We start from the raw sequence: 26010 nt of genomic DNA on the forward strand, positions 1-26010 counted from the left end.
GAAATACTGGCATATTACGTTTAGGAGGATGAGAGCCCATGGCAGAACAAACACTGTACCAGCTCTGATATTGCCTTTGCTTTTATATACTTTGTCTCAGTCAGTTCCCCAGATAAGCTGCATACTGGTGATATGAATTACATATAACATTTAGATTTGATGTGTAAAGAATTTGCACAGCAATTTTGTTGCACAGCTACTGTAAAGAATAAATCATAAAGAAAAGAAAAAAAAAAAACTCCAGTTGAATCCATAGGATTTACTGGCACCGTCTTAGTTTCCCTCAGCCTAACCTTACAATTTACCTACTCTGCAGTATCATTATATAAACAGTAGCTCAGTACATCAAGAGTTGCAACTTCCCGGACTATGGTATTAATATTAAAAGGGCATGACTAAATGGCTGCGAAAAGGAAACTGTTGATTTTTGTTCAGGGGGAATATAAGGAAAGCCAGTACAGTACTTATTGAAAGTACTCATGACTTCAAGGTAACATTGCATTTTACTCACCCAAAATACATTTTACTCACATAGGGGTAGATATACAAAAGTGTTGTGTCTGTCGTAATAGTTGCAAAACAGTCGGAAGTCTAGGGTGAAATGTACTAAACATGCGCAATGCTGTTAGTGACTTTTTAGGGAATGCTTTGCGGCAGCATTTTCTTTGCGGTTCAACCTTATGTGAATACCCCTGCCACCCCTGTGCTGACTCATCCTCCAAAATGTGTGCTGTCAGCTGTCTGCTTCTTTTCACTTTGCAGGCCTGCCACGCAGTCACCTCAGAGCTACAGTGTCGGAGGTCCACGCAGCTCTCTGCAGCTTACAGGCAGGCCTGCAATCACACTGCCAGTCTAGAGGTCAGTGGTGCGTGGTGAGCTGAGGACACTCTTGCCGACTTAAGCTCTCTTGGCCAATTGTGCGCCGCCCCCCTGGGAACTCCTGTCCATGGTCGGCAGTGGAACAGCCTGAATTTCAACCGGTGACCCCCAGGCTATAGGGCGCATCCTGCACTCCACACGGAGTACCTTTACTGGATGCGCCACTTGGGATCCCCTGAAAGCATATTTAAACAGTCACAATTGTTGCTGGCATTTCCCAGTCTGCTTTTTCTCGTGCATTGCCAGTTGTGCTCAATACATTTTTGAGTACCTACAGTAGTTTTCACTAAAGTCAGGGTGTACTTACAAGCCTAGAAAACAAATTTCTATGGCATTGCTTGTTTTCCCAGCATGTTGGGAGCAATAGACTGCACACATGTGCCACTGACCTCTCCAACTCATTCACTAACCTGTCCAACTCACTCATTCCAACAGTAATGTTGTTGAAGCTGACACCCTGGGATCCTTCAAGAAGCTGCTTGATGAGATTCTGGGATTAATAAGCTACTAACAACCAAACAAGCAAGATGGGCCGAATGGCCTCCTCTCGTTTGTAAACTTTCTTATGTTCTTATGTTCTTATTCTGAGCATCTGTATAGGACCATATTCTAGGCTAAGTAGGCCAAGTTAAAAATAATCCATCCATTATCTGTAACTGCTTAATCCTATAGCGGGCCAGAGCCTAACCCAGCAGACATAGGGTGCAAGGCGGGACTACACCCTGGAAGGGACGCCAGCCCATTGCAGGGCAACTAAGGGGCAATTTATAGAGGCCAATCTACCTAGCCAGAATGTCTTTGGACTGTGGATCGAAAGTGGAGTACCCAGAGAAACCCACGCAAATACAGGGAGAACTCCACACAGACCCCTGAGGCTGGAACTGAAACCAGAACCCTGGAGCTGTGAGGCAGCAGTGCTAACCACTGTGACCCCGTGCCACCCTAAGTTAAAAACAATAATTAAAATTAAAAAAAAAACCCATAACATCATTTAGTTATAACAATCTATAAATAATCTTGTATTCACATTGTACACCACTGAGTGCAATGCAGCAGCATGATTTATTTTGTGTTACCAGTAGGCTAAAATAAAAAGAAAGTGCGCTTGGTATTCATTTGATTTTAATACTGTATTGGATACCGTATAGGCCTACTGTACAGATTTATATTTTTACATAATGTAATGTGTAGCCTACCCAAAACACATTAGTGTTATTTCAGCGCAATGACTTATATTTTAAATACATTGAGAACTACAAATGTATGTGTGGGATTTTATTGTATTGCTTTTAAACCTAACACCTCCTATGTCAGTCAAACATGTCCTGTTTAGCGAGGGGCTACTGTATGATTATGAAAAGCTTTTTGGGGGTGAAGGTTGGGGCCGCACTATAGAATCTGATTGGATTCAACTGCCTTTCATTTTATATATATATATATATATATATATATATATATATATATATATATATATAACAGTATTAAAACAGATAAAATGAATACGGAACATAATGCACTGTACAGGTGACGTTTACATTTAACATACACAACATACACAATGTTATTTTGATTCTTGCATGCTTGCTTGTATAGACGTTATCCTTCGGGCACCCTCTGCTGCAGCAAACCACAACTCAACTCCAGCTATTTATTTGAACAATGTCTCATGACTCTCGCAATGTATGCTAGAGATCTCGCTAAGAAGACGCAACAAATATTGCGGCTCTTTTCATTAACATATTTTCTCTTAGTACACATGACAAAATGTATACTTTGTGAATTGTCGCAATGAAAATGCAAATTGCTGTATGTTTGGCTGCAACTGGCCGATCTTAGTACATCTACCCCATAGTGTCTAAATTGGAAATTAAATTTCTCAATGGCCAAAAACCTTATCTGGTGCACTGGTCTCAGTCTTCCCAGACATTTGAAACTTGATGTTGCATTGCAAGTAATTCATTTTGTATACATTTTTTGTATAAACAACAATGACAAAAAATTGATTGGTATGTCCCTTGCTATGGTTTAAAGAACAAAATCGATAAAAAAAAGGTAGAGATTATAGAGATTAACGCACAGACACTTGTGTTCCTACCTCCGAGTTTCTGATTGTTTGCCGTTTCCCTCTGGGGGCTTCAAAGAATAATTGTTCTTTGGCACCAGAATTAACTTGCAGTAATTTACCTGCAATGGGAAAAGAGGTAATTACTCTCTGGAGAGCAAACAAAGCTCAATTTGAAATACAGGACGTCCTTACTTAAACTAGCAGCAGGCAGTCCTTTTCTTATAAGGTTTTTCTTTTCAACAGACAGCTTTACCCCTTGTGTCCCAGTCTATGTGTGTGATATAGCTTGATGCTCCTTTGCAGATACCAACTCTCTTGCTGGTCAGCACATTGTAGATATCGACAAAATTATCATGAGAAGCCACAGCCAGGTATTTTCCAGCATCTAAGAAATAAAGTCCAAGTCCACATGTTAATAGATGGTAGATTAAATTATTGATTTATACCATAACTTGGGAAGCTCAGAAATGCTCTTTATTTAAGCTAGTTGCAAGGAATCCAGGAGAATTTAGCCACATTAATTGTTTACACCCTGTATTAAAATATACTTACCTTGTGAAAACCTGATATCGGAAATATTTTCCTTCCTGTGATGAAAGGACACCATGTCTTCCAGAGTATCAGAATTCACTACAAGAAAACTTCCATCATTCAATCCTACAGCTAAGGCTTTCCCATCTGGGGAGAAGGCACAGCATCTTCCACCTGGAACAGGGAATCAGCATTATCAAGCCACTAAGCAAAAAAGGTTACGGAACCAACTTAGTAATATGAAGGGATTGTTTTCCATCCAATTTTCAGTAAATCAAAAAATAAACATCACATGGATGATGCACTCTGTTGGCATATGATTAGACTAAGTTAATGTTTCTGCATTATGGAATAAAATCAAGTTCACAAATGAAGCTATCAGGGCTAATTACAAAAAAAATAAATACTTTAAAAGTAGCAAACTAATGTTATACTACTTTTTAAGTTGACAAGCATTCAGAATGCAATACCTTCATTATAAAGGATGTATTTCACAATTTTGATGCTGTATGAATATATGCGTTATGTTTTCAATAAATGTTTTCTTGTATAAATACTGTACTTATGATGACATTATTTTTATAACAGTGGTCCCTGGAACTTTGCATTTTAATATATTTAAGTCAATATAATGTTGTTATAAAGCAATGATCTCACGTCCAGTCCTTGACAGCCAATCCAGTCCAGGTCTTTATTGAAATGAGGTGCTAAATTCTAATGATTTAGGACATGGTTGAAACAAAGACCTGGTCTTGAGGACTGGAAGTGAGGACCACTATTTTAGAGACTCTTCTCATTTGTGTAAGTGGTGTGGGGTTCTTTTTTTCAGCAGACTATCAGAATTCAGTTGAAAGACCAAACAGCCAGGTTGAAGGGTAAATACAGCCAGTGTATACAGAAAGTTTTAGAAATGCTAGTGTCAACTTCAAAAAGGCATACACAGCACCAACAGCAGACATTACCAATAAAATAAATCCATTTTAGTAACTGAAAACCAACTACAAATTGATCATTAAAGAACACTGGTTGAGTCGGCAATGCAAAAAGCTTTGTTACCTTTTTTGAGTTTTCGCACTGCTACCATACGGTGGTTGGAGGAGAGTTCCCAGATTCGAAGGGTCTTATCATCACTCACTGTGGCACAGATTGGGAGCAGAGGATGAGCTGCCAGGCCCCAGACTTCTCCTTCCATGTGACCCTAAACGCATAACCAACCAGTGAGCACCAACGTTAACACACAAGTCTCATTTGAAATCCCTCATCTGATTAAAACAAAATGTACCCAAGCCTGCCATCATTTTATTAGGAGTGAATGAGTCAACATTACCACACGGGGCAGCTCTCAGGTGTACAGCAGACATATTTGGTACATTAGTGCTTGTTTTTAACTACTGTAAGAAAAGATAGGGATTTATATCCCTAACCAAACTGTTGTGTTGTCTTCAAAAATAAAACTGAAATTATGGTAAAGAAAAACATCTGACAGTGACATGGTTATAAGTACAAAATTAAAACTATCAATAACAAGTAGATCACCACGACCTACATCCACTGTATAGTTTGGCATACTGCCAGACAGAGAGAGCTTGTGTATACACTATGAAGGAAACCAGTAACTATTTGTAACAGTTCCACACTCTTGCTAATGACCAGTTAACTAGCCATTATCTAATTTACACAAATAAAGTGAAATCTATTTTTTAATGCATGCATACATCCATACCTGAACCAGCAGTGTCATAGGGCCACTTTTATCTATTTCAAGTATTTCTCCATTCTTTGTTCCTACAAGTATGTGACCATGTCCCAGAGTAATGGCACGGATTGAGGGATTGTCTTCAAGAAGCAAGCCTTTTTATAAAAAAAAGAGTTAATTTCTAATTAAAATGTGTGCTAATACTGCATGTTAGATAAAAAAATAATATGGTTAACTAGTAAAGTATACAAATGTTTACAACATGTACCACATATCATCTACAGCTAGAGCTGCAGATTCTGTAGACATGTTTTTAAATTATTGCATGTGAATGTCCAACTGGTAGACCTGAAGGTAATCTGCTGATTTCAGCTGTATATAATTCATGCTGTCAAACATAATGCTAGTAAGGGTCTGGTGCTAGTGGATCATTAGAAAGAAGGCACTGAGCCCTATGCAAAAGCATTGGAATTACAAGCAATGTGTCAGAAAAGTGAATGGGGAAAGACACAAACTCTGTTGTTTTACTGTTATAATTTGGAATGATAAATCATACAATCTATTACATGACCAAGCACTTGAGAAATAATGTGTTTTTATATCTTTGTTACATGCAGTGGGTTTAGCTGTTGTTGTTAACTTTGTCCCAGGGATAAATGCAAAAACGCTCAGTGCATGGATTATTTATGATCTTTTTTCAGAGGTGGTGTAAAGACAGGCGGTCTAAAGCTTGTTTAGTATCTGGGAGCCTATCAACAGGAAAATCAATTAACCAAAACACTACCTGGTCCTAATAATGCATGTAATGAGTACTTGTTACTTTCAAAGTGTGCTTCTATTATATCAGACACCAAGTGAATACAAAATAACAAAGTAAAGTAAAGTAAAAGGTGGTAATCTGATTAATAATCGTGTTGTATGTTGGTCAAATAGACCAGTATTTTCCTGAAGATAGCACCTTTGAAAATCATCTGCCAATATAACCTACTAGAAACCCTTGATCAAAGTATGTCAGATCTACTTTCCTAATCGTGACTGAAACCAACTAATAAGGAGCTACACTTGCATACATTACAGTGTAGAAGTCAGTGATCAGTCATGTGTGGAAAAATCCAGTTACTTAAAGAGTGTATTATATATTACAAGTGATCCATTTTCATTTCCAAAGCCTGTAAATATAAACAGTATGTTAATGGGGTATATATTCTAGTAACATATATACCCCACCTCGGCTATAAATACAAAACAAGAGCAGTTAGTATCTTAAAGTTTCAAAATCACTATCACCTTGCTAAATCCATTGTGTATACATGTGGTGTACAAATGTAAATGTGACATATATATGGACTGACAAGCAAGTTCCTTTATAAATTCCCTGATTCTATTGCTGATTCAATGACTTGAGCAAAATAATGCCTTTACCTTCACAATTATAAAGGGTGAAATACATATGTATATGGATGTTTGTACATGGATTCCTCAACAGGAATGGGGCAAATATGTCAAGGGGCATTCAAATAAGTGGCTGTGCAAACCTGCCTATTCCAAAAAAGTGTGATGTAGATGAGGGCCTCAAATGATTGTCTTGAGTGGAGGCCTATATAGAGAATAACCCCCTACATAAAAAAATTTAAAGCTGCTTTCTGAATTGAACGGCTTAACTAATTCATATGAGACGTGCTGACAGATTTGGGCTCCCTCAACTGAGAGTAAACCTGTGATCTGTCCCTTACGTCTACCTTTAGAGCCGGGAGACAAAGCAGCTCTCTTGATGGCATATGTCTTCAAACACCTCTCAAACATGTCATCCCACAACTCCACTACTCCATCCTTGCCTCCTGTAACAAATCCCTACAGCAAAGAAAAAAACAGGAGCACAATATGTTACATGTCACAGAATACTTTTGTAAGTCTTTAAAATCAAGACGTCACATAATTTCTCTTGATATGAATTGGTGTAAGAAAAAAAAATCTTGTGCCTTGATATCGTAATTGCATATTAGGTAGACAACTATCTTGGTCTACTGTACACTGGACATGTCTAGACCATAATGTACACCAGTAATCAAAGATGCTTACCAAATATGTGGATAAATTAAATTACATAACAATGACATTATACTGATGGTGTAAAATGAAATTGTTTTCTTGGTTGAGCAAAATTGTGTGTTTTTTCATTAAGATTACATAACAGTATTAATTCCCTTTTAGACACTGGGGAAAAAAAACAAGCGCTCTTATGTCAGTTGGTAGTTACACTGGCCTCCGTTTAACTGGCCTCAACTTCCCAACAAGACCAAAACTATACCCCACCTGACCCCAGAAGGCAGTGTACTTTTAAAGAGGCCGCACTCATTATTGCCCATAGGGTGTGAATATCCTCAGAGACTGGGATATATAGTAGTGGTGGAGGCTGTAGACTGGACAGACTGACAGCCTCCATGTACCCCTTGAAGCCACTGAAACTGTTAAATGCTTTGCTTTTTACTGACTGACTGTTGCAGAGTCATAAGGAATTACTCTGGAGATCCTCGGAAAGGAGTGCTTTTTTTTTTTTTTTTTTTTTTTTGTTTTTTAAGCATTTACCTACATGTGATTAACTACGTTTTTTTATAAAGTTTTTCGGGTTTATGTACCAATGGTTCATAGTATATCCTTTTACACTCTGGATGATTCACTCCTATATATATATATATATATATATATATATATAATATATATATATAAATTATATATAGATATATATATACCATCTAATATAAAACAGTGATTTTATTTTGTTAGCTCTTTGTCCTTTAAGAAATCAGGTAAACTCATCAGTGTACATACTTTTTTTCAATAACCCTAATGTAACCTTTATAATAATACCCTTAGTTAAATCAAATATAGCTGCTCAACCAGACTTCACTAATTAAATTAATGAGCAAGTTGCAAATACCACATTTATTCAAATCTGTTTACAGGGGAGTGCTTGAGATGCAACAACACATTTTCATTAATACAGTACATAAGTTGGTGTAATTTTTTGGGTTGCAACAAAGCCTTGTGAAATAAAGGCCAGATCAACCACATACTACTGGCAGACAGGCAGCTGACACTATGTGATAAGGCATATATATCTTTTTCACTTTCAACAGACAAAATTGGGGAAGCAAATATATTTATCAGGCTTTTTTTTCCATCTTTACAAAAAAAAAAAAGGACACAAGGTCACCAGCAGATGGCAATCATAAGCTATTAAAAATTATTAAACCAAAAGATTTTTTAGCTACAATAACTCACAGCTGCAATTTGTACACCTTCTGCAGCCTTTATTATTTAACTTAAAGCCATGTGGTTTTGAAATCTAATGTTTAGTATGAGCTACAAATATAGACTACCTTGTCTAAGGAGTACATGGCAAACACTGGGCCATCATGGGCCTTGATCGTCTTGAGCAGGAGAGTGTCTTTCCAGATGAAAACATCCCCAGTCGCTGCTCCAGAGAAAACCAAATCCTCTCCACGGCCATAGGACACACACATCATCGTTTCCAGCTTCCCTGCGCTGCCAAAAGTCCCTCGTTTAAATATAAGGCCTCCACCTTTGAAAAAAGATTAGATTTTCTAATTCAATTTAAAATGGCTGCTTCAGTGACAACAGGATAAATCAATATAAAATGGTGATATTGTTTATATATTTAGACCATTATCATATGGAAAAAAAAACCATCTAGTTGACGGCTGAACCAGCTACACAACCATAACCATACTACCTGTCATTTGGTGCCACTACCTGTCAACTTTGAGCAGCGGTGTTGGTAAATGTTGACATTAACTATAATTACAGTTTCCATTTTTTTGTTAACAATAACAAATTATAAGCTTTAACTGTAAGATATCCATAAGAAACAGCATTCACTTTAGACCACTAACAATGCAGCTGTACACTGTCATACTTACCTGCGTGCTGCCAGAATTTAATGTGCTTCATCCCAACTGTAACAAGCTTGTCCACATGATGAGGATTACACTTCACCACAAACAGTTTATCTTTGTGTCCTCTGCATACAAAAAAGAAAATATATAATTATATTCAGTTTTAAAATCATGTTGGTAATAAAAAAAATAGGCAACTAAACAAAAACATTTTCAATACCTTGCTGTCGCCAGCTTTTCACCCTTCTTCCAGTCCCAAATAACTATTGTGTGATTGTCATCTATGCCAATAGAAACCAGGCTCTTTCCATCCACTGCCAAACAGAAGGGCAAATTTCATATTGTGAGGAAATGAAAACTGTTCTGGATCATTTGCCTTGATTACAGGCATTGTGTTTTTATGTTCATATTATTCTTTTAGATTTTCAAAAATGCCAAAAACATAAAGCTGTCACAATGGGCAGATAATGTGTCTTGAAGTACGTTGTTTTCTTTATAGAGGACAATAAACCTAACCTTGTTTCACATTAAATGTTACTTTGCACATTACAAACGTCATTGATGTTCATTGTGCATTTGTTTAAGACTAAATGAAGAAGGCAATGCTTCAGTGCCTGTCAACAGCAAGTAGAAAAGACAAGAGCAAACGCAAATTGAAATGAATGTCTACCAGTAACAAGCATTATCACGGGGTTACAGGATACAGACCAATTCACTGCTGATTGGAATCTAACTCAGCCTTTAATTATAAATAACATTTCTGCATTGATTCAGATGCTAAATACAGCACTTTGATATTCAGTTTGTAATACCTAGTTTGTTAGTTTCTAAAGAAAAATTCAGCTGCAACTTATCCGTTCTGCATATTATACGATAATAATAAATAAACAATGCTTTACCTGAGAAATCAAGAGCGCACACGCCCCTCTGATGATGACCTTTCAGTAGAGACAGGCATTTCAGTGTCTGTGTATCCCACACATGAATGGATGGATCCCTTCCGACCTAAACATAATAATAACTGATTTGAGTTGATGTTATGGCAAACCAGTCCTTCAAACCAATAGTTCAGACAGTACCATGATTTCTGAGATCACAAAATAAAAGTAATCCAAGATAATATTTGTACAATCTTAGACCGACAACATGAGCAAACTTCATTAAATTCTGCATATCTCTAGCAGTAAAGAAATACATTCATATAGTATGGCCAACACTGATTTTTGGCAGACACAACAAATGTACTATTTAGGGCTGAGGTGCTGGCCAAAGTTGTATATGTTCTCAGATTGGATTTTGTGCAATTCTCAACATTATGAGAAAAAAAACAACTTTGAGGACCACAGATTTAAGAATTCACTTTGGACCCTGCTCAAAAAAGAAATAATCACTGTCTGCTAAGTAAAACAAACATATAAACCTTAAGTTTACACAATATAGATACCTGTCCAGTAGCCACATAATCCTTTACAGGGTGGATAGCTAAGCTAAGGATGTCATCATCATGTCCAACATAAAATCGCTGTGTGTGCTGCTGTCTGTTGTATATGACAGCCACAGCAGCAATATGGTAAACCACCTCTCCAGCCTGTGTGTAAAACAGGTTGTTTCGACAGTCATAGCCTCTGTACCTGAAACAGCAATGAAAGATACTGTTAACCAACATGCAGCATGTACAGTACTGTTCACTAAATGTTTTAGTTCAGTGTGCATACAAGATGTATAATAGATGTTACAAGAGAGGGATTAAATGTGTGGTGAAATAGCAGACTCAGAAATGCAAAAAGAAAAATGAAAGAAAAATAAAATAATGATCTTTAATTGTTTTTTACAACGGTATTACAGATTATCTCTAAACGACTGTGCATAAATAGTACAGCTTCAAAATTATCATCCACTTGTAGGCACGTGTGATTTTGATTGAGTGGATTTACACTCTGCCTATGGAGCTTTCTGTGCAATGTCTGAACTTTGCAGTTTTCAACTGATTGCATAATTAATTACCAATCAGCGAAGCACAATCTTTCTGCATTTTTTTAAAAAGTATAAATGCTCCGGTAAACATAATTAATAAATCACAATATTCATACTTTGTTGTTTTATGTATTATCTATGTATAAGGCACTGCTGCAATTTATTAACAGGATAGCAGCTGGTTCAATTGTTTTGGTGTTTGATACATCGAGATTATCCTGCGTATCGTTTCTGGAGTCACAAATAGATACATTTCTTATTTGTAAAAGGAAAATGAAAGAGGAAAATGCAAACGAGTCTTCAGAAAGTTATAGTCCTTCTCGATAATTTTTATGTTGACTTTAATAAAAATGGTGTCATAGTACAGGGGTACTAGTAAGTGACATTGGAGACATGATAAGAGTACACTTTGTTATTTATATAATTCATAAATTCTGTTTTTTCATGGTTAGGCCATGTTGGCAGTAAATGTACTATGTGAGGACTCGTCCCCAATTTACTACCCTTAATATTTCAGTTTTATTTCCATCAGACAGAAAAAATGTGAGAGCTGATCTAAGTTGTCATACTGTAGTTACTCTGTTTTGCCAGCACTTTACCTTTAATAATAGAAGCTGCCTTACAAATGATATTAAATACAAGTGCTTCCCTTTCTGCATGTTTACTTTTATGCAGACATGTCAATTACTTACTGTTACGGATGGCTCGTGGGTGATGTCACAGACCAGGAAATACATACAAAAAGTACAGCAGGTTGAGATGCAAATGCGCTCGTTTTTATTAAATAAAAGTAACAGAACAAAACATAAAAAAAACAAAAACAAAAAACCTCATAACCCTCAACAAATTTCGTGCTGCTCCAAATCCAGCACACGCAGCAGTTGTTGTTTTTCACTCCTACCCACTCTCCACAACCTGGCCTGCAAAAGTTGCTTGTTTTTATAGTGGTCGAGGGATTAACTGGCTATCAATTACTTCATTTAACCCTTGACCACATTCTGTACGGGATTTTTAATACGCATGGTCAACAGCCAATCTTGTCAATAAATCATTAGCTGCCGACCACGCATTCTCACAGGATGCAGTTTGGCAGAAATGAGAAGCAAACATCGTCCCTGCCAACTACATGTAACTATAACAATAAACACAAATACATTTCAATCATAATAATAATAATAATAATAATAATAATAATAATAATAATAATAATAATAATAATAATAATAATAAATACACAAATACAAATGAACACAGGGGCAGGGTGTACCCTGTCACACTTACCCATGAACGAACTGCAGTTTTAGACTCTCTTCTGGAGCTCTATCCCGCTTTAAGGAGCTGACCGATTGGTTTTTCTCTTTGCTTTGTTGCTTCAGCTGAGGTAGATCTTCTTTGTACACCTAGAATTGAAAAGCACAGGTCTGTACATTGGGGATTCACTTTATAATGCTTTGCGCCCTGACGAACCAAACTCAAAAGAGTGGCTATTAGTTATAAATACATTTAAGAGCATGGATAAATTGATGGTTGTTGCTGAATGGACTCTCAGCAAGTGCATTTATCTTCAACATGAAAGGTTTTCATTACTTAACAAGCAAATCACCTGTGAAAATAATTAGTGTGTGATGTAAGCGAGAACAGTTTTCATTAATTATATCTTGTAGTTTTTTTGTGACCTAGGAAGTTTAAGCATACATGGCTATATCAAATTTACACTGAAATTTAAGAACGACCCTATTAGTCCACAAAGTGTAGCTAAGTACACATAGTTTTAGTGGAAACAGGTGTGTCTAGTTCAGTGTTGATGGTTTCTGTGATTTAGAGCCGCTGTAGCATGTCTGCCATTACTTGTCACAATATATTGCATACAAATGCAGGCTTGTTCTGTTTGCTTTTCATTGGTGGTTTTCTAAAAATATTACCATTCCAGGAACACCCAGAGACTGTTGATGGACACTTCAGTAAATGCAGCCATTGCATTTAGGGATGAGGGAGGTTGCTGAATAGTTCTCACACAGCTCTCCCAAAGTTTACATTAATATAGTGGATCAAGTGACAAGTCAGAAGACTAAATCAATTTGCATACATTACACCAGTGTTGTCCAATAGAAATCGTTGACCATCCACAAGTGTGGCTGCAATGACACTGTTTTAGACACCTGCATGTTAACAAACACCTACTTAACAAACATCTACCACCATTCAGTGTGAAAACTTTGCAGTCTTTCTCTTTCACCAGAAGTTTGTAATTCTGGAACAATTCTGGAATAGGCTTGTGTCCAGCAGTTGCAAGCTGTAGTTTGACTTCATCAGAATGATAATGAGAACGCTGACTAGCACAACCAAGCTGAGCAGAACATGAAACGCAGCTTTGCGGCAGAAGAAAGCAAGGCCAGCAAATAACGATCAGCCCCGAAGTGCTGAAATCCGACATTTTCACCTGTTTTAAGGAGGATTTTTAGACACCCGACTTAAGCGAGGCGAAGTGAGCGACAATAGTCTTATTCTTAAGTTTTTCATTCTCCTCAGACACTCAGTTAGACTCTTGTTCTATTAGTCCTTAGGCTTATACTGTACATGATGTTTAATGTAACACATTTATTTTCAATAAATACTAATAATACCTAAAAAAGTGGAATTTATGTATGCATTATGTATATTACCTTTATGTAATTAAGCTTAAACAAAGAATCGTGACTTAGCAATGTTTGATTGCATGGCAATATGGCCCTCCAGCATGTTCACCGCTGATCTTAGATTATAGTTCAGTTTTTCAGGAAATTGCAGGTTCAGTTCAGGTATCTGACCCTGAGATCACAGAGTACCAGTAAATCAGTGCCAGTAAATCGCATTCTCTTGGCTTCCTGGTCTTTAGCTAGAAAGATGTGTGTGGAACTCGATGTACAAGACACTGTATCTCTATGACAATTGTTTGTATCGCCAGGCAGCATTTGAACCTCTGGTTCTGCTCTGCTTTTTTATCGTTTTATATTTTTATGCCAAATGTGTTAGTAATTAAGATAAACATCTTAAGGGTGGCTTTACCAACCTGACGATCATAGTTAATCTGGGCTTCCTGTTCAATGTCAGAGTCCAACTCTGGCACATCCGATAAATCAGAGTCAGATTCTTCACTATTGGAGTCAACACATCCCTCTGCTTAGCAAGGAAATAAAGAGTTCATTAAAAAAGAGTGACAGTGAGAACACCCGTGATTTTTCATTACAGAGGCTGACAGTAAATAACTCATTTTAATGCATGTTTATCATTAGGCAGTATATCAACTTGAACAGTATTCCATTATACAGTGAAGGGCCACTTATGCAGACACTCCCTATCTATCAACAAACTCCAGTGTTTCCATGCTTTGGAGATAGCAAACATATAATATACAAAGTAAAATCTACATGGTTAAATAAGATCCGATATACTGAATAATAATAAAAACAATAACAACAATGTAAGCATGTTTTAAATAGTTTGTTTTCATTCACTGATAATAAACCTACTAAAATAAAAGGTATAACGTGTACTAAACACTGCATTACCTTGAACTGAAGTTTCCAGACATCCATTAGGCATCCCGTCTGGAATTAATCTCCACTGAAATAGAGAGTGGTCAGCCCCTCCTGTGCTCAGCACCCACTGTAGGTCATGGGACCAATGAACATTTGTGACATGAGCTGAATGACCAACATATTTTCTGAATTTTGCCCCTATAAACAGAATATACACCTTTTGGTAATGTGAAAACGCAATTGTAAATGACTGACAAGTAGTGCAAAGAATGCCGGATATCATAAAATATATACTACATTTTGCTAGTGTATATATTTAGTAAAGCATACAATACCGCATATAGAGAGCTCTGGATCTCCAGTATAGGTAAAACGTCTATAGATGAGACTTATAATTATACCAAAAAATATCTCGTAAAAAGGATACTAAATTAGGTATCTGCAAATACAAGTTTATATCAGATTGATTCATTCATAATTGTGTTAATTGTATTTGTTACATGCAAGGTAAACGTGCACATTATTTCCCTGCCTGAAATATATGCAAATGACTTAATGTTATTAATATAAATAGAAATGCATGTGTTAAATGACATTGGCTGCAGCACAAGGTTACTTAGACTGAGCACTAACGCTTGAATGGAATCTGAATAGTCCGTTTTGCAATCTGAAAAGCAGATCAGCATTTGAAACAGTTACTGAAGCCATGTCTATATCTCTGACAATTCCTATGCTTATAAGAAGGCTGTCTTTTCTTAATGATCTGAAATGTGCAATACTTCACATCTGTTAGGATGTGTAAAATGTTTAGGACTCAATTTTGTCACAGATTTTTAACATTGGTTCTTTAAAGATACACTCAATGATTTAATAGTTTTATGCGTGTTGATAAGAACCTTGTACCTTTTACTCAAAGCCAGGCTGGTTATTATATATTTTATAGTTCATAATGTGTATATTATGATTTTAAATGTGCAAAGCTAAGGAAGGAGCCTGGAAAGAAACATTTAGCTTTGTAGCTCTTGTAATCTGGAATAAACTTCCAACTGTATTAAAAGTAGCAATGGATCAGATTCTTCTTGAAGTAGCTATGATCATTGCTCCAGATAAGCTGCATATTTGGTGTTTTCGGCATTTTAAAAAAATGTGAATTACGCATGGTATTTAAATTTAATTCCTAACGAATACACACAGCAATTTTGCTGCTCAGCTTGAGTTTGCATGTTTAAGTTTCATGTACTTCATTCGTTCTCAGTGTCTCAATGATCAAGTTACCTGTCAACCCAATCTGTGGACATTAAATCAATATATAAAATACAACAGGCCTCATTCACTAAACTACAGTAAATGGCCAGAATTACAGCATGACAGGGGGAAGCCACACCGCGCGCAAAAATTAAGCAGCAGTCGCTCTACTCATTAAACTACTTATATGCCCAAATAAAATTTTATATATATATACACACACACACACACACACACACACACACACACACACACACACATATATATAGGGTGCTCAGTACAGTTCTGAGTTTGTCACAATGACAGCAACCAAGGAGGACAGAGTGAGGAATCTAAAGTTTACAGACCAGGAGCTAAATGTATTGGCAGAAGTGGTGGGGAATGATGAAAGGCTTTTTGGTGCTGAATCAAACATTAACTTCAATGAAACATTAAGGGCTAAATAAATGCGCTCAGTAGGAGGGTGGGGGTCTTGTCCCAAATCAGAGTCCTGCGAGACAGTCAAAGCAGAGAAAGTAATTTATGTTTAAGTCAAATACATATTTGTTTGTTCAACTTCATTTCATTCTGACTTATTTTGTAATATTAATCAAAAGTCAGCAAAGCGCTTGCTGAGTCAATTAAAAGTTCACTATTTACATTTCCAAAGGTGTTTGGATAAACGTCACTTTTTTAACATTAAATGCCATTTGACTGCTCGTATTTATAACTCACACTCTGTTTACATTCATTTATTGGACATTTACTGCTTATTTTGTATATTTTAAGCAGTCTACTGAAATATCACACGTACACGGTGACTATATAAATATATTAACATAGCCGAAATTGTTGCATATACACCTGCCTCGTAATCTTTATATATCCCAGACTGTCTGAGGATGTACAAGTAAATTGTAACACTGGAACTCGAGTCGCTATTGAAACAATTTTTTAAAATGAAACAATTTTTTAAAATGAAACAAAGGTTTGCTGGAAACAAGAATCTTTAAAATAGCCTGTGTTGGCTGCAGAAAAAAGTAACAAGCAGACAAAAGAGATTTTTTAAAAACAACCCTGAATCGCATATTTTCGAGTTTTATAAACCTTTCAAATTTATGTTGACACATTAACTAAAATGACAATGTAATTTCCATAGCCTAATTTGCTGCATTTAATCGCAACATATTAAACGGGAGAAACGTTTACTGCAAACCTGAAATGGCAAAACTGAAGCTTATGTGTTTTTCTTTATACACACTGTACTTTTCTAGTAGTACAAAATTATTTTTTATGAAGTTTTAAAATCAGATACTGACTAATTATTAGTAAATGACATAACACCACATATGCCACTGGAGCCTATGAACCTAAAAAAATATTACATACGACATATATATATATATATATATATATATATATATATATATATATATATATATATATATATATATATATATATATATATATATATACTAAGCATAGACGTATACAGCTAGCGTCTCCCTGTGTTACACTGTCTACTATTACAAAGACAGACACACAGTTGAAATCCATGCCATTCTTCACAAGCATCTTAATGATAGCCTGACCTACTACTGTTGTGTGGTTAGAGTCAAGATGCAGTGTATCTAATAAGTCAGCAGTAAGTTCCTCTGCGTTAGCAGTTGTAAAGCTCTGTGGGCTGAAAATAATGTACAAAACACAGCTGCCTTGATCATCAGTGTCCTCGTCGCATACAACACAAATAGAATCAGAATCATTCATTTTTTCCTTTTAAATATTCTTTGTGTGCTGCATACACTTTAGAGTGATGCTCTCGTCTGAGTGTGTCACTGTTAGGCACGGCTCCACAATTCCGGATTTTTTTCATTAAAAAAAAAAACTTCTTAAAATGTCATTGACCAGCCGTTGTATCGGCATGTTCGCTACACAAAGGCTTTCACTAATTCAAACATGTTGACATTATGTGTTTCTCCACTTTCTGGGCTCTTTTTAAACAATCTTGTGATTGTGACCTGCTTTTTCTGTAAACGTTTAGCCTGAAGTTTTTGTGTACTGTGCTGTCAAGATGCTTGTCAATAGTACCTTTTCTTAGATGATCCAAAGAGACATTACAAGTTGAGCAAAACAGAATCCCACCATCTGCATGCGACGCCCCCTTTTCTTAGTTCTGAACACGATCGTCTGTTAATTTAGATTTTTTTTTTTTTTTTTGTCAGCTGTCTGTATTTTTTATGTTAATCATACACTGCAAACTAATACATCAACAGTATCTAAACCATTTTAAATTTCCAGTCTGACTCGCATGTTACGTCATTGTACAGTATGAGGAATTCACCAATCATGAAGCTGGTATTTGTTTGACCCCGTTGCCGTAGTAACCAAATGCACGGAACTGATGCCGAACCATGTGCAGCTACTGTAGCGCTGCTTCTACTTGATAAAAGTATTAAATTAACAGGCGAGGTTATGAGTAATGTCAAATGTGAAATTTGTGATATCGTGAATTTTCTGGAGCCTTACATATAAGGCTAGTATGATCTGTGCTCAATCTGTATCTAGTTATCACCTCCTTCTCACACAGCCTTAGTAACATCTGCCTGTGGTCCGAAACACTCTCTCCCTGATTCATCTTCTCACTCTCCTGTGCAGCTCTTCAGCTGGTTCTGTGACACCACCTGGTTTCAATGAGCGGTTCTTTTAACACACGCTGAGACACCTAGTAAAGTTAGTACCCTTAAGTGAATATGGTTCGCTTATCAAATACCTCCTTCGCAGTATTTTGTGACATAATTGCATTCATTTCCAACTATTAACATTATTAATTATACTGTATTTAAATGACTTGAATGCTGTACTTTTTCCATGGGCTTTTTCCCCCAAGCACTAGGTTACCTGCCACTGGTTAGTGAATACAGCAGGTGTACAAAGCACGCAGTAAAGGGTCTTACTGCTTGCAAAACACGTTACCGCTGTTTAGTGAATAAGGCATAATATTCTGTGTTTAGAGACTCAAGTTGCTTTATATTGCTATAGCAAGGCAATCAATAAGAAATAATACATTATTGTTTCTTTATAAATATATAGCATGTGCATGCAGGCCTTTTGTTAAGTATATTCCATCTACAGCATTGGAATTAAAAAATACTAAACCTGTTTCTGTGTTTCTTTGCTTAAGAATAATAAGAATAATTGTTGTTTTTACTGCAAGACTACGTTTTGTACAGTAGTTCAAAGTAAAATTACAATTAAAATGTAAGGTTGTAGTTAATGCATACCCCATAAGTTAGCATTAAAGTATGTACAGTATTTATTGAAAGCATTCATGACTTCAAAGTAATGTTGCATTCTACTCACCCAAAATACATTTTACTCACAGTGTCTAAATTAAAGAGTAAATGACTCACTAACCCAAAACCTGATCTGGAACACTGGCTTGTTCCAGATCAGTGGGCAGTGACACCACCTCCTAAAAGAACAGTTCCACCAACACTACACTGCAATAGTTGAGTTCTGGCCCAGACAGAGGTGTCCCACAGCAAATCTTCACAAGAAACACTAAAAAGAACACATCCAGGAATTGTATACAGAACATACAACCTTACCTTTTTTCAAACATGGAAATCTAAAAAGCTTCACAAGTCCAAAATCATCTCCGGTGACTAGCACAGCTCTGTTGTAGTTTGCGTCCACTGAATTTATATCATTTATGTCAGTGTATTTTGGCCAAATCCCACTGACTTCAGGCCCAATCACACAGGTCCAGGTAGCCCAGTGGATAGCCTTGATCTCATCTTTACTTGTTAAATGTTTACCGGCTGAAAATAGCAAAAACAGCAATTTAATACATTCCATCTGATTTGTGGGGTTTCATTTTGTTTACCATATAGTTATGCATAATATTTACAGTATTAAATCGTTCTCCAAAGCATGTCTATGCCAAATTACCTCCTGAGAATTCTAAAAACATCAAAGTGATTGTTCCAGAAATCATATTATTACACTTAAATGATTCTCCAGGGGGTTAAAAAATGTTCAAGTATACGTGTTCATTTTTTAAACATAAGGTTATATATCAGTTTTGCTCCTCTGACGTGTAAATGGTTGCATTTTTTAAGATGACATACTCGCTTAAGCTTAATAAACAAGTAGCTTCAAATTTCTTTGAGTAGTTTATTTTTTAATTTTTATGTGTTAAGGTGCTTTTACCCGAGTACAGAAACTGCTCTTCAGTTGTTGTTGCCTCCTTCCATTAACATACAGTATGTAACACAGACTAGATCAGACAAAGTGTCTTTAGATGTAATAGCCAGCTCCATCTGGTGCCACTTTGCATGAGATTTCCTTTTGTTTTTTATGGCAATGCAAAGCTGTGCACTAGATGGTGCTGTGGCTTGCTAATAAAAAGACAAATGGGATCTGATCTTCATTACATATGTCTACAGCAGGAGCCAGAACTAAAGAACAGCTCCTGATCTCATGGTCAAAGGACCTAGACAGACTTAAAAAAAAATAAAAAGCAATATTTGTAATAATTGTACTCTGAATGATTGCAGACATCATACAAAGTTTTACTGCTGCTATTAAATGACTGTATTTGAATCACAAAAGGCTGAAAAATGTTTCTTAAAAGGTTAGTGAGTACACATACAGTATCTTTTAGGCACTCGTGATTCATCCAAAGACAGCTGTGAGTCACTCAAAGTAGCAAAGTATGCCAAACAGGACCTCTATTCTGTTGCAGATCACAGTTAGGGTTATTGTAAAAGAGGATGAACATATGCTTTGCTCAGTGAAATCTCAGTTTTACTGTATAGGGGGGCCAAAAATTGCTATATTGATGAATTTTCTATAAATAAAAATCTCTAGAAGAGACAGCAGAAGAGACAGACCAAGAAGGAAACAACAAGCTGTGTGTCTGAGACTCAAACATGAAGTTCAAATAATTGTTCCTATTACAGATAATTAAGTAGATGTCTGGATCTATTATCTAATTAGTGATTGATCAATAAAACAACTGATTTCATGATATACATAGCAGCCTACCAACAGTCTGGTGTTGAAGCACTACTTGATCTTGGAAGTTGAAAAGGGAAGAATTTAAACAAAAATATATGAAAATTAAAAGTTTAAATATATTTTTTGCATGAAACAATAGTTTCTCATTTACTAATTACCAGGAATAAGTGCGTCAATAGAAAGCAATTAGGGGGGCTACTATAAAACTGAGCACCAAGAACCGATTGACGTTTTGGGCTGTGTGCAATGGAGGTACATCAACAGTAATATCACGAAAAATGAATGACCAACAATCAAGAACAGAACATGTTTGCTTTCCAATATAATGCATGTCCATTTTTATAGATAGCAAGTGAAAAATAATAACTCTAGAGTACATGCCCTGTACTGGGGTAATTTAATGTCAAGTTAAATCAATTCACTTGAAGCTGCTTGAATGTCAAACTAATATCCAGAATGTCACTATTTTAAATCATATTTTAAGCCATGGGCAAAGTATGAAATTTAAACTAAATATATAATGGACCGTAGGCAGTATTAAAACACATTTAATGTCCATTCCCTATACTGAGTTATATATTCTGAAAATCCTGGAATGATGACCTAAATGTAATAATCTCTGAATTATTTGTACTATATAACATATGATGTACTGAGTTTGTTAGTGCAACACTACAAAGGCACATAGGTTGTATATCTGGATTCGCCTTTTTAAGAAACTATTATTTAGTAAATGCAAACATGATCGATTACATTCAAACTATGTCAGAAAAGGTGATGAAAAAAGTGAGTGTAATAGAAAAATAACAAAAAAAAAAAAAAAAAGAGAGAAAAAAAAAAGAAAACAAAATAAAAACAAAAAAAAAAAAAGAAAAAAAAGAAAAAAAAAAAAAAAAAAAATACACACAAAAAAAAAAAAAAAAAAAACAAAAAAAACAAAAAATAAGAAAAAAAAAAAAAACAGAAAAAAAAAAACAAAAAACAAAAAAAAAAAACATATTACTCTTTTTTTTCCCATTACAATTAAAATATTAATGTAAATTGTATTTTAAAATTTTAAAGATAAACCTGGATATAATTTATAATATATATATATATATATATATATATATTATATATACATATTTTTTTGCCCTTCTGCCAATTTAATTTTTCGTTCAAGCCAACCACATTTGTTTTACTGTCCCAACCTAAGCAATGAATTGAAATGCAAGTTGTCGACTAAAAACTTCCATTCTGATCAAATCACTCACTTTTCCAGTTGTTGAGCCTTTAGTAATAGCAGAGCGTTGCCAGAATTTAAATTACATTTTTTATTTGTCAATAATGCTTGTGCTCGAAAGGAAATCAAGAATAGCACAACTCCCAGTTAAAGATAAAGTGTTTAAATGAAACATGTCGTGTCCCCGTGCCCCCCCTGCTGCAAACTGTAATAGTCTAGAGGACACTTGACAGCAGGCTTTCCGTTTCAGAAGAAAAATGTGTCTGAAAAAGCAAATTCTTCAAGCATCATTAACTTGATTTTTACGCACATGCAGAGGACAGGACAGGACAGAGACACCACCCTGGAAAACACTGTGCAAACACTGATAATATGCTGTGGTATACAGCAGATGTTTTGTTAAATCAGAATTATAAAAATAAAAGCACATCTGAAAATGCCAAGAACTGCATATACAAATTGTTCACGTTAAAGCGCTGTCTAATCGACTTTTTACACAATAGTCTTCTCTGTGCAACATTCCAGTAGCAACTCAATTAAAGCTAATTGCTTTTTTCATACCCTGTTAGCTAACCACATCACAACAATCGGAAAAGTGTTTGGGGTTCTTTGTAATTGTTGTCACTCACATGGCATCTTGTAGAACAGTCGCTCGCCGGCTCCATCATTGGTTTGTAAGTATTTACTGTCAACAGACCAGTCAAGGTGGGTGATAAAACTAGAAGACTTGTTGCACTCGCCCACTTTCTTGTAGCGCTGAGCCACTGCGTACACGTCTACCAGGCCATCGTTGGAACCCACAGCAAGGTTGGAGCCATCAGGAGAAAACTTCATTTCATGGATAACCTCCTTTCTGTCTTTGATGTGAACTACTTCAGTCATATCCCTGTAAGAAAATTAAAGATTGGACAACATGGATACACAATGTTTTACTTTGGTCCAAATGGCATCTTATTTTCATCTTTTCTGGCTGCTGTGTATATTGCAGTACAGTGCATCTCAATCTTAGCACTTCCTTGCTGCAGCTGATTGCATCACTTTCTCTATTGGAGATACCGGAGTATGTAAAGATTACTACTATACACTGACCACACTGACTGCACTGATACAATGTTTTCTATAGAAATGTTTTAACTCTGATGGCAGCCATATGCCCCCCAAAAAATGCAGCTGCTGTGGAGGATGTTTTGTTTTTTTAGCTTCAGAAAAAAGTAATGACCTAAGGATAACCCTTATAAATGTAAGAAATTCCTTTTAGATATCATATTACTTATAGTTAGGGCTTCTGTTTTTCTGTTTTTATTAATTTCATTTTTCGGTGCTTTTTTAAAAAAAAATTTTTTTTTGTTATTTTCCAGTTTTATGTAATTTTTGGGGGCTTTCGCTTTTTATATATACTGATGCACAATGAAAACACAACAGTCTAAGTTTTATATCAACAGCCCATTGGACACATACAAAATGCTATTTACATTTTAAATAGTGAGCAGATTTTGTTGATTGTTTGAGTGGTATTGTTCCTTGGGATAACAAAATACTGAGCTCAAGTCATGTGATTTCATAAAAATGCCAGGTGCTCAGTGTTTGGTATTTGAGTTGAGTTAAAATTGCCAAAATGAGTTGATTAAAAATCTGTAAAAAGCCATTTGAAAAGACATGATTAATGCAAGAACAGCGAAATATACAACCATGCCCCGTCTGAGTAATGAAGATCGCCTGTCTGTGAGAGAAGCTGCCCGGAGACTAGCTCTGTGAGGGACGAATCAATGATAGATACAACTCAGGAAGGAGGGACATTGCCCAACTGCACTGGAAAACATTTCTTTTTTTTTAGTTGGTAGTCGTTTTTTATTTTTTAAATGGGAAAGGGGTGAAGTCAACGTGAACTCAGTAACAATTTCCAGTGTTATTCCCGTGTTTATTGGCTATGCACCGATTTCATTTTTTTTGTATTGGGGGGTGTTTTATTTTTTTTTTATCGGTTAAAACCGAAAATCAGAAGCCCTACTTATAGTATAATGTATATGCTTGTTTCTAAACTGAAGATACAAGTCAAATCAAAACTGATATTGTAGTTTTCTATTAGACTAGAATAATTCAATGTGACTATATGTGGCTGTAAAATACTTAAACAAATAATTACTGGACAAAGTATAGTAGTTGTAAAAGTTCAAAATTATTTTTGTTCAGGCCGAATCTTGAATACCCCAACTGGACATGACTGGGTTTCAGTTTTGCTCAAAACTCTTAAAAGGCTTTTGCATTTGTATTACTGCTCTTTGCGGACTGTAGTTTATTTGTATACAGAACTGCAACACAGAAGGCTATCTTTAAGCATGTTACCACACCTAGAAACCACAGAGGGTCTGCTCCCAGTCAGGATGCTATGGGTAACCAACTGGACTAGAGGAGCATCTGATAAATTGTGGAATACTGTACTCCATTGCTCATTTATTTTAAAGACACAGACATCAGATGGATCAGGTTCATTTATCTCAATCCTAATTAGAACTAAAATACATAGTTACTGCATTCAGGTTTTCTCTGATGTGAGTTTTCAGCAGCACATTCAATTTTGTTCACCTCTTCAGTTTGAAATTGAGACTAGCCTTGTAAAATGTGGAGAATTATGCCCTGGAAGTCAGAAAATTACATTTTCAATCAAAAGGACAGGTAATAAATTAATTCTCTCAAACTCTGATTGAAGCTTGATGTCCTTTCACTTTTACTTTTCAATTCTGGAAAATACATTACATGTAATTTGCTATAAATGTGTGGCACAGAGCTATAATTTATACAGTGGTATATATTGGGATAGATTTTGAATTTTAAAAATAATGATGTGCACAAGATTATATAGAGAGACAAATTAGGTGCACTTATTTACTTATTTTATTCAAGTTTCCCGCATGGTATCTTACTTTTTCTCCAATAACAAAAAAAAAAGAATGTTATAATTACATTTAAATTCCATGTTCCAAAAATCTCAAAACTATGTTTGGTTTCATACCAGTATAAACTACACATCAGCCTTCAATGTCAATGTTAATAATGTAACCTAAAATACTTTTACCAAAAGAAAACAGGCTACAAGGCAAAAAAGGCAATTCAAAACTTCTCTGTTGCAACAGAAGGTGAAGCAATATATCCAACTATCATCCAGTCTAAATGGAAAAAGATCCATCTTTGTCCTACTATTATTAAATATGATACAAAGAAGGGTGCTCTTAACTATGATTCCTACAAGGTGTGTGTAAAATAATAATGCTCATCAATCAGTTCCAGAATGGAAAAAAAAGGTACTAAAGTAACCCTAAATTATTATCTTCAAACAAAGCAACTAATGTATGAAATCTATTTGCATAAGGGCGGCAGCACCTGTGTTCAAAACTGGAAGAAAATGGGCAGCAAAGAAAGCTGTGGAAGATGCTAAGGCTGCCCTTCGAATCGGAGATATTATGGGGCAAGTTCGGCATGGAAAAGGAGGTCTTGGTCTCAGTTCAGCTCCTCCTACATGGCATAAGGCAGCCCCAGCTCAACGGAGGAAGCTGGTAGTCAATGAGGTGCAAAAGCAGGAGGAGAGGATCAGGTGTGTAAAGGCCGTTTCCCAGGCTAAGCAGTGAGAATGGATGAGATGGGAGACTGTGGAACAACGCAAGATTGTCTGGCAAGACCTATGGACAATGGAACACAGCAGTATCAGTTTCCTCATCAGATCAACATATGATGTTCTCCCATCACCACAGAACCTAAACCTCTGGGTGGGTGAGGATCCCTCATATCCTTTGTGTTCATCACCTGCAACATTAAGGCACATTTTGACAGGATGTAAGGAGGGTCTTAACCCAAGACAGTTTACTTGGAGTGATGTTTGGCCTTAGCATTGGAAGACAAGTGTAACCTGACCAATAAGTTGCCACCAGTTTCATCAAAGCATTACACACAAAAGACAATATTCCTCC

The 26010-nt window shown here is 36.0% G+C and overlaps 1 protein-coding gene across 1 annotated transcript in view; it reads right to left on the minus strand.

The window, feature by feature from the left end:
* The window catches only part of LOC121317288 (echinoderm microtubule-associated protein-like 6), a 120042-nt gene that overhangs the window by 26922 nt on the left and 67110 nt on the right, over window positions 1–26010 (minus strand). The window contains exons 9-24 of the mRNA XM_041253061.1: window positions 22678–22934; window positions 19413–19625; window positions 14611–14778; window positions 14112–14218; window positions 12344–12462; window positions 10533–10719; window positions 9988–10093; window positions 9309–9402; window positions 9113–9213; window positions 8552–8754; window positions 6911–7022; window positions 5199–5326; window positions 4532–4673; window positions 3497–3649; window positions 3198–3329; window positions 2975–3063 (exon numbers count right to left, since the gene is read on the minus strand). Coding sequence (XP_041108995.1) covers window positions 2975–3063; window positions 3198–3329; window positions 3497–3649; window positions 4532–4673; window positions 5199–5326; window positions 6911–7022; window positions 8552–8754; window positions 9113–9213; window positions 9309–9402; window positions 9988–10093; window positions 10533–10719; window positions 12344–12462; window positions 14112–14218; window positions 14611–14778; window positions 19413–19625; window positions 22678–22934 — 2311 coding nt within the window. The remainder of the gene's footprint in view (window positions 1–2974; window positions 3064–3197; window positions 3330–3496; window positions 3650–4531; window positions 4674–5198; window positions 5327–6910; window positions 7023–8551; window positions 8755–9112; window positions 9214–9308; window positions 9403–9987; window positions 10094–10532; window positions 10720–12343; window positions 12463–14111; window positions 14219–14610; window positions 14779–19412; window positions 19626–22677; window positions 22935–26010) is intronic.

This window comes from Polyodon spathula, chromosome 6, assembly GCF_017654505.1.
Source record: "Polyodon spathula isolate WHYD16114869_AA chromosome 6, ASM1765450v1, whole genome shotgun sequence".
NCBI lineage: Eukaryota > Metazoa > Chordata > Actinopteri > Acipenseriformes > Polyodontidae > Polyodon > Polyodon spathula.